Below are 10,296 nucleotides of genomic sequence, written 5' to 3'. Positions count from 1 at the left end.
AAGACTTTTAGAGTAAATTATAATATAATTTATATATATATATATATATTATATATATATAATATATATTTACTATATATATATATATATATATATATATATATATATATATATATATATATATATATATATATATATATATATATATATATATATATATATATATATATACCTAATATAAGCCTATATATAATAATAATTATATATACCTAAACACTTTATAATAAGTGTATATATATATATATATATATATATATATATATATATATATATATATATATATATATATATATATATATATATATATATATATATATATATGAGACCAAATCTTAGTAATAAAACTAGAAAACCAATTTAAAGCAATTTAAAAGATTTGTTGTGTCATGCCAAAGTGCTCAAACTACAGAGTAGTGGGCCAGCATTATATATATATATATATATATATATATATATATATATATATATATATATATATATATATATATATATATATATATATATATATATATATATATATATATATATATATATATATTTGTATAATTGTTTTAAATCAGTTATCTAGTTTTATTGCTAAGATTTGGTCTTATAAAAATTATTAAATTACTGAAAATTATTATCAAGTTTTTTTGTATTGGTGTAATTATTTTTTAAGTTTAATTAACTTTTTATTAATTTTATAAATATATATATATATATATATATATATATATATATATATATATATATATAAAGTTATATTATAATTTACTCTAAATTTCTTCATGCTCGCCATATTTCATGTTGAAAAGAAGTGTTTTTATCTTTATCATAGCCCGTCTGTTTTCTTTTATTGGGAGTTCTTTCATAATTGGAATAAGGCTTCGACAAAATAGGGTTGTTTCATCTTCCTCGACATCTTCCATTGACTTTTTTAACATCTTGTCATACTCTACTAATGATTGTGACAATTGTGACAATGACTCATCATTTTGATTTTTGATCCGTGTTTTTTTGGAATGGATGGTCTTGTACAGCTTAATCTTTTTCAATTTTCAGTTAGAATTAATTCACTGCTACAACTACTGACACTTGGACTTAATGGTGAAATACTATGCTGTGAGTGAAATGACGGTGAAGCAAAATCTGGAACAATATCTACATTAGATTCCGTTGGTTTGTTTGCACTTTTTTCATGTAAAAATGCCATTTGATCAAAAAACCTACATTTTGGTAAGTTTGAGGCTGCTGCTCCTGATCTAGTCATACGGTTACGTTTATCTAAACATTTTTTTAGTGTATCTTTCAGATTTTTTAACTTTTTCTGAAGGAAGTCCTCTTCTTTACAAAATTTTAATGCAAGTTTTTTCCACGCATTTAATTTCACTAATCTGTCTTTGTATGTGGGATGATTAACATCCCATAAGCTTGGAAGCTCACGAACAGCTTCAAGAAAATTATCTATATCAAATTCAACAGGCATACAATGATCGCTTTCATTCTCTTCATTTTCGACTACTTCACCAACTACTTCTTCATTCGTAATTGCAACTTCATTTTGAGAAGCATTTAATAAAGCTTCCAATAAATCAATGTTAACATTTCTTTCTTTAAACCACTGAATAAATGTACTAATGTCGGCCATTATAATTTTGTTGTGTTTGTTTATTTCCGAATTTGCATGTTTGCATATTTCAAAGGTTCTGATTGGCCCTTTCTTCAAGCGAAAAAATTCGCTACAAAAAAAGTAGAAGTCGATCCAACTATTTTGCAAAGAGAAATTTTTCGCCTTGCGATAAAAAAAATCTTTGTGCGCATGCTCTCAAATATTCTTGGCGAAATTATTCGCTTCGCGCAAATTAATTTGCTCCGTGGAAAGCCGCCTTAAGAAATGATATTTATCAAATGATAAGTTTCAATTATAATAGTTATGATAATTACAAATTTAAATTTTTAAGATATTTAGTTATCATATCCCAATGAATTTATTTTTAAATTTTATTAAAGTTTTTAACTTACATGTTCACAATATTTCTAAAAAACTTTTCTTATATTTTTGAGTATTAATAAAGATTTATTTTGTATTTATATTTTTTAAATTTTTAAATTTTAAATTTTATTTTTAGTTTTAGTAATTGTTGAAAAGTTTTTGAGACATGAATTTACAGAAAGATAACTTATGTAGTTGTCTTTTTTTGTGTATTTTAGGGATGGCCGTTTACAAGTATCAGATCAAATATTAGCAATTAATGGAAAATTAGTAGATACAGCAACATCGCACCAGGAGGCTATTTCATTTTTGCAACAGATTAAGGGAACAATAGAAATAGTTATAGCTCGTGGGGAATCACCTGAAAGTCTCAATGAATTGTCAGAGCATGAGCAGTCAATATCAAATTCTGTATCAGAGACATCGAATCTTTCTGTATATCAATTTTACCTTTTTTTTTTTCTAGCCTGGAATCTTTCTTGTATATTAGTTACAAATATTCAGAATCTTATAAATTTTTATAGTAATTTATGTAATTTAATTGTGGCTTACTTTCAATTACAGAGAGCAGGAAATAATATGCAGCAAGTTCAAACAATAAAACTTTGTAATGATGGTTCAGGATTAGGTTTTGGAATTGTGGGTAGTAAAAACTCTGGTGTCGTTGTACGAAGTATTGTCCCAGGTAATTAAGAAATGTCTAATTTTAATTTTTTTAAAACTCATACGTTAATCTAAATATAAATCTTTATGTATATAAAAAAGATAAATTTTTATGTAAAAAAAATTTTTATTTAAAAAAGGTGTTAGCACAGTAATAGACTAAAAAATATTATTTTCAGCTTAGTTATGATATATAAAGAATTTACTTTTTTCCAATTTTGAGTAACCATTTTGTAGCCTTTTAATCGAAAAGTATTCAAATAATCACTATTGTAATAATTACTGTGATGACAAATGCTACCATACCAATATAATAATCGAAATAAATTTTATTAGTTAACATTATTGTATTAGAATAGTTAAAAAATCTGCTGGGTCACTCTAGGTGGTGTAGCAGATCGTGACGGTCGTTTAAAAAGTGGTGATCATATATTGCAAATAAATGATGAGAGTTTAGTGGGATTAGGAAGTGATAATGTAGCAAACATAATTCGCAAAGCTGGTAAGCATGTTAAACTTGTCATAGCTCGAGATATGAGTGAGGAAATGCAGCTAAGGGACTTGGTGAGTATGTTGTATATATGTAAGGTTGCTTTTATATTGATTACTGTGGTTGTTAAGTTTTTTGATGACATCAGATGCAGTTATTAATCTTTTGAAACCAATCTGATTCTGCATTATCTAATGATAATTTGGACTTAATTTAGATTGCTTTTTGTCCAATATTTATGATGCATTTTAATGTAGTTGATCAATAAAGTATTAAAGACTGTTTGACTTAAACTGCATCAAACTAAAGTAAAATAAACTTGGTTAAAAATGTTTTACAATAATAGATCAACTATCTTTTTTTGCCCAGTTCAATCTATCTAAAAAAATTGATTTTTCTTCTGGTTGATAAACATTATATTTACATTTGTTTCATCTACTTATCTTAACTGTTTTAATTTTTTGAATTTTGTTAAGAAAAATCTATGCAAGATATTCTTTCTGAAACTCATTTTTTAAATTGATTGATTTGGTTTTTTTCTAGTCAGATGTTTTGGTGGATACATTTGAAGTTCAACTTCTGAAAAATGAAAAAGGTTTAGGAATACAAATAGCCGTGTATGTTGGAGATAGTACAGCAGCAGGTTAAAATAATTTTTAATTCTGTGAAAAAATTCATTTTCTTAAAACCCTTATAAGCGTTTTAAGGTCAATCTTGAATATTTTTTAAAGAAAATACGGTATAATCATAAATATGATATAATCATAAAAGAAAATATGATATAATCATTTATCTTTTAAGTAAAGACTGAGTCAAGAGTTTTGGTAGTTACTTACCTTATGATGTTAAGTATAGTCTAGCAGTGTAGTAATACAGATTACTGTCTGTAGGAGACTGGAAATGATAGCTCTTTAACTTCTAAATGTATATTCTGGCGTGATAAGTGATCTCATTTTAACTCATTACAACTCCTTAGATCTCTCACCGTAGATTGAAAAATGATGCAACAACTAACATTTTAGGTAAAAGACAGTCAAAAGTACAATAAAGGTGAATATAAGTTTACAATCAGCTTTAATGTGGCAAATATCAGAGATTGATGATGACAAATTACATAATTGACAATTGTGGCAAATAAATGAGTAAAAAAAGAGGAGCTTCTTATTTATCCACTGTACTCAACTGACTTGGTGCCCATACTTTACCATCTCTCCATAAAAACTAAATGCCTACAAAATAAGATTTAAAAAAAAAAAAAAAAAAGCAAGAGTTTCTCCAAAGTTAATTCTACAAATTTCCATAAGATGTAGATTTGTAATTTTTTTAGTCATTGGCAGCTAATGATAAGATTACTAACTGTTATTAACTAAAATGAGAATGTACATTTGTTGTATATTGCATCTATAACAAGCTGTTATTTAGCAGACCTTAGGTTTTTCAAATCACCTTTGGTGAACCTTGTATACTTTAGCTCCTTTTTGCAATTCTTATTAGTTAGTAAACTGCTTTTAGATTTTTTTTAAAAATTTTGTGTCGTAGACAATCTCTCAAGCATTTTCATACAAAAAATCACAGAAGGGAGTGCAGCAGCTCAAGATGGAAGACTACAAATAAATGATCAAATATTAAAGGTGAAAAGCAATTGTATTTTCAGTGTATCTTGTTTAGGTTTTCTTGTTTGTTTAATTTTTTTTTGTTTCATTTAAAAACTTAAGGTAGATAACAAGGATTTGCATGGCATGAACTACATGGAGGCTATTGAAGTAATGCGAAACACAGATAAGCTAGTAAATCTTGTGATAGCAAGAGAGCGTCCAAGACTTAATGAAGGTCTCTCTCAAGATGATCTTAGTGTTGCGTTTGCAAACAGCTATTTATTTGGTAAATTAGTGAATTGTAGATATTTAACTTTTTTAAGGTTCTTTTTGCATCTTAAGGAAAAAGAATATTTCATGTTTTGTTGTCTGTGCCAATGGACATTACCATTTGTAGAAAATTACTGACTAATTTTCAGACTGCAGAAGTCTTAAACTTTCTTACAGTTAGAGATATGAACATAATACTTTTTTTTTTAATAGATGAACCTCTCTCTTCAGAAGAAGAATTTGAGTTGGAAGCTAAGTATAAGAAGTTGCTAGGTGACCATTTACAGATTCAGGTTAGAAACTAAAACTATGAACATTTTTTCAGATTTTCAGATGTGAGGAGAAGGTAAGAGTGATGGGTGACAGATAATTTCAGTATGAAAAGGGATTCAGCACCTGTTGTTAATAATGCAAAGTTTTTTAACCAACAAACCATAATTGTTGTACTAAATCTCTTTAAATTACATACATACATACATTACATTGCATTGCATTGCATTGCATTGCATTGCATTGCATTGCATACATACATACATACATTTTTCATAGCTTGCCTACGGCAGTGAGGTAAACAGTCAGGTGTTTAAAGTTTAATGGTTTTTTTGTTTAACATTTTTATATTGTGGTGAAATGATAAATCCTATATAAGGTGTCGGCTATAAAAGCTAATATTTCTATTAAGTGTAGTTTTACTGAAGAAAATTAAGTGCTTATATGATCAAAGTACTTAGCAGAGTTGATATAGTATCAAGAACCCATCTAAGAAGATAATTCTAACTGAAGTAACTGAAGTTTTTAAAAAACTATGCATTTTTCAATTTGCTGCTGCAAACAAATATATATAGCCACTGCCATGGTTTTTTTTGCATTATATGCATAAAGGTATTTTTACAGGTTAATTAAGTTTATATCAAGCAATAAAAAATTAAATATCTTAGCGCTGATAAAAAAGTTTTATTATTTTATAAGTTGAAAAAGTTCTTATCTGCATCCATAAAAGAGTTTGAAATTAAAAAAGACTTAACTGGTTTAAATGCAATATCTTGATTTCTTTTTTTGTCTGGTTTTTTTTTGTACTAAATTATTATCAAAGTCTTCAGAAAAGAGTAAAGCTTTATTAAATAAACTTTTGAAATTTTTTACTTCAATTGCACAATTTGCTTATTGAGATTATAAAAAGTGTTATAAATAAGCTTAAAGTGACATGAGTATGAGGAATGATAAGGTAACACCTGCTGTTAACTTATTAGTCATTCTATTAGATTTCACTTAGAAGTGTTTTTTTTTTTTTAAGGTAGCACAATTTTCTAAATTCAAAGATAATTCAGCTTTGGGTATAAGTGTTGAAGGTTCTACAGAACGGCACTGTAAGATATCTGAAATCATACTTTGAAATATTTTTATTTTTGTTCAAAGAACAGAGAGATTTTTTGAATTTGCTTTGAAATTTTTCTGAAACCTTTTTTCATACATAGTTGTCGATAACTTTAAAGTTTTTGAATTTTACACTGTTTTTTTTTTTTTTTCAATATATTTAGCTGGAGTTTCTTTGGTGCATCGTATTCATTCTGTACTTCCTGAAGGTCCTGTTGGAAAAACAAATCGAGTTTTTCCTGGTGACTATTTGATTGAAGTAAATGGTATTTTAGTACTGGAGTTAACACATCTTGAAGTTGTAACTTTAATTCAAAGTTTACCTGAGCATATTCGTCTCATTGTTGCTCGATTTAATGAAGGTTATTCTTTTTATTTATTTGCCTTTTCTTACCAATTAGGCTTCTTGTTTCCATTTATTCACTTGAGTTTAAAGAGTTATGTCAATTATTATTTATTTGAATCTAAAATAATGTTGTCAATTTTTTTTTTTTTTTCACTATCTAGGAATAGACTATGAGGATACTTTATTAGGTGGTTATGATGATTCTAAAGTTGAGGAAGAAACCACTGAAATAACTTCCAAATTCAGTGATGAGATAACATACATTCAGTTAGAAAAAAAAGATGCAGGTCTTGGTTTTAGCATTTTGGATTGCCAGGTTAGTAGAGGGGTCTGTTCAACTAATATAATTTTAAAATTTGTTAATTTACTCAAGAATGTAAATATGATTGAATTTTTCTATTTATAGGATCCATTAGCATCATCTCAAACAGCAATTATTATCAAAAATGTTGTGCCTGGTGGTGCTGCACATCAAAATGGATGTCTTGAGCCAGGTGATCAATTGGTTTCAGTAAATGGTGTGCGCTTTGATAATGTGTCTCTTGAAATTGCTGTGCAAACTCTTAAGTCAGCTCCAAAAGGTGAACATTAGTTTTTGATTGATTTAAAATAAATGAACAAATAAATAAATAAACAAGCCACCAAATATAACCAAGTTAAGAATCAAGTTCTAACTTTTTATTCTTCATGTTGTTGTTTTCTTTCAGCCAAAAAAAAATTATATATACTTTTTTTTTCTATCCAAAAATTTAATTTTAAACAAAAATTTCTTTAGTTTTGCATATTGTTGTTAAGCAACTGTTTCAATTGATTAGTTTATGTTTTGCCTAGGGAACTTATGGTGTATTAACTAAATTGCTGGAGAACTAATTCTATTGGTGAATTGGAGAACTAATTCTATCTTTTTTATGAATAGGAACTGTTCTTATTGGTGTGCTGAAAAAGCAAAAAGACGTTCTTTCAGTAAAAACTGACTTAACTAATTCAAACAACCTGGAAGCAAATGATGAGAGTTCTTCATCAAACCAAGAAAGACTCATCTCAAAGATTCAAGAGGAAACATCTGATTTAAGTATGTGTAATTTTTACTTTGGATAAAATCAGTGTTTTGCATGTTTTCCAACTCTTCTCATTTTATTTTAAATTTAGAGGTAAAAGGTAGTTTTAATAGTAATTTATAAAAATTTTGCAAAAAATTAGCCAAAAAGTCTCTACAAAATAAAAATCACACAAATAAACTTTTCCAAAAGTAAAGAAAAGATTCAAAGGAAAAAATGAAAAAAGGAAAAACTATAGTAAACGGTTTAGTTATAACTTTAGTTTGTTATCTCAGAAGAAAATTTATTGTGCAAATTTCATGCATGATTTATTTGTCTTGATGGAATTTTGTCTTGTTTTGTTTTAATTCACTCATAAAAGTTTTTTTTTTTTTTGTTTGTTTTTTTGTTTAAAATCATTCATAATATTTTTTATCCTTCTTTATTGTGTTTTTTGTTGTGGCTTAAAGAATTGAAAAATGTTTGTGAAAAATTTAAGTGAATGTGAAAAATTTAACTGAATGTTTATGGTGGTTTATGAGTCAGTCTCATTTTGAGAAAAACTCACCAGTATGAGTAAAAATGAAGGATGATAAAATAGTTTAGATGACTCATTTAAGAAATATACTTTATTGTGTTTTTTTATTTATTATTTTTAAGAAAAACTAAAAAGATGAGAATAAATTTGATGCAAAATGTTGAAAGTGTTACAAGTTTCAATTGGTGTTTAGTTACTATGATAATCCAATTATAATCATAAAGAAAAGAGCTAAATCATTAGCTGTAACAGTTATATGATTAAAAAAAAAAATACTATAAATTGTAATTTTAGTAATGATCTATATTAGCAATTATGTAACATAGCTTGCGAAAAATAATGTTATTTATGTAATCAACCTAATTATTAGCATAAATTAATAATATAAATTAACAACATAAATTAGTAATGTTTATTATAAGAAGGGAAATCCTTTTTTTGTTTAAAACATTTTAAAGTGTTTTTCTCTAAAATTTGTTTATGTTAACATTACATTTTGATTATTTTCAATCATTTTATTTGTTTTCTTAAAATTTGGTTCATTTTTTTCTTTGCAGTTTTATATTATTCATCATTTATCATTATTACTATTAATATTTATTATTATTATTATTATTATTATTATTATTATTATTATTATTATTATTATTATTATTATTATTATTATTAATATTATTATTATTATTATTATTATTATTATTATTATTATTATTATTATTATTATTATTATTATTATTATTATTATCATTATTGTTATTATTATTATTATTATTATTATTATTATTATTATTATTATTATTATTATTATTATTATTATTATTATTATTATTATTATTGTTATTATTATTGTTATTATTATTGTTATTATTATTATTATTATTATTATTATTATTATTATTATTATTATTATTATTATTATTATTATTATTATTATTATTATTATTATTATTGTTATTATTATTATTGTTATTATTATTATTATTATTATTATTTTTGTTATTTTTATTATTATTTTTATTATTTTTTTTATTATTATTATTATTATTATTATTATTATTATTATTATTATTATTATTATTATTATTATTATATTTTCATTTGTGGTTATTATTATTATATTATTATTTTCTTTCTTGATGACTTTTATTTTCTAGAAATCCATAAATAATGAAAAAGATTTTCTGAATTTTACAGGAATCATAATGTTCAGAAAATATTATGACTATAAAATAGTTGTTTTTTGTTAATTATTTTGATCTATATTTTCATGTTTGTGTGGTTACTAATATATGCATGTTAGTAATGCATCACATGTATGTGTGAATTGATAAAATATGCATTTATACATTATGTAATAATATGTAAAGGTATTTAATTATGTATGTATGTATGTATGTATGTATGTATGTATGTATGTATGTATGTATGTATGTATGTATGTATGTATGTATGTATGTATGTATGTATGTATGTATGTATGTAATGTATGTATCATGTATGTATATTTCTTTGTATATATGATTAAATGCACTTTCCCTCAATCGTTTATTAAAGCATTCTAAAGAAAGTAAGTGTAGATCTTTGTTGAATTGGGTATTAATGGCTTGGTAAAATGTTGTTAGAAATGAAAGTGGTTTGTTTTTGCTTGAAAACAAAAAAACTTCACACAAAGAAAGTTAATCTTGGTATGTCCATTTGAGTGGTATTAAATAAGTTTTTTGAAAAAAAAAATATCTTTCCTATTTAAATTTGATAGCTAAATTTTTTTGCATTTTTTAAAATTTTTTTTTAGGATTTTCTGAAAGTAAAACATTTTTTTATGAACTTCTTGTTATCATTCTACTTTTAAATCTGTTTTTCTTTTGCATAAATTTATTCAGTTTAATTTATTTATTGCTTGTCTGTGCATATTTAATGTTCTTCTCTCCAAATAATCCATGTTTCTATTCTGTTTATTCTATTGCATGCTGAAAGATTTGTAAGATACTTGATTGATAATTCTTCACTTTGT

At 24.8% G+C, this 10,296-nt stretch overlaps 2 protein-coding genes and 1 pseudogene across 8 annotated transcripts in view; 2 read left to right on the top strand and 1 right to left on the bottom strand.

Moving 5' to 3' along the window:
- Positions 1–10,296, top strand: part of LOC145192501 (uncharacterized) — a 158,688-nt gene that overhangs the window by 5,525 nt on the left and 142,867 nt on the right. The window lies entirely within an intron of this gene.
- LOC145198632 (multiple PDZ domain protein-like) overlaps positions 1–10,296 on the top strand; it is a 28,006-nt gene that overhangs the window by 4,545 nt on the left and 13,165 nt on the right. For 2 of the 3 annotated variants that reach the window (XM_090083410.1, XM_090083402.1), the window contains exons 6-17: positions 2,191–2,407; positions 2,537–2,657; positions 3,021–3,199; positions 3,669–3,768; positions 4,665–4,756; positions 4,841–5,006; positions 5,204–5,283; positions 6,285–6,357; positions 6,529–6,726; positions 6,872–7,026; positions 7,117–7,291; positions 7,627–7,782. In XM_090083410.1, coding sequence (XP_089939536.1) covers positions 2,191–2,407; positions 2,537–2,657; positions 3,021–3,199; positions 3,669–3,768; positions 4,665–4,756; positions 4,841–5,006; positions 5,204–5,283; positions 6,285–6,357; positions 6,529–6,726; positions 6,872–7,026; positions 7,117–7,291; positions 7,627–7,782 — 1,712 coding nt within the window. Of the gene's footprint in view, positions 1–2,190; positions 2,408–2,536; positions 2,658–3,020; positions 3,200–3,668; positions 3,769–4,664; positions 4,757–4,840; positions 5,007–5,203; positions 5,284–6,284; positions 6,358–6,528; positions 6,727–6,871; positions 7,027–7,116; positions 7,292–7,626; positions 7,783–9,738; positions 9,971–10,296 lie in introns of those variants that run through there. The other variant, XM_090083417.1, reaches the window with a different exon arrangement.
- On the bottom strand, positions 743–1,627 carry LOC149894769 (uncharacterized; annotated as a pseudogene).

Source organism: Hydra viridissima, unplaced genomic scaffold (assembly GCF_058129835.1).
Source record: "Hydra viridissima isolate aposymbiotic clone 2 unplaced genomic scaffold, HvirCarnegie_v1 scaffold_1, whole genome shotgun sequence".
In the NCBI taxonomy this organism is placed as follows: domain Eukaryota; kingdom Metazoa; phylum Cnidaria; class Hydrozoa; order Anthoathecata; family Hydridae; genus Hydra; species Hydra viridissima.
Note: the sequence above shows the minus strand (reverse complement) of the source record. Positions and strands in the feature narration are given on the sequence as shown.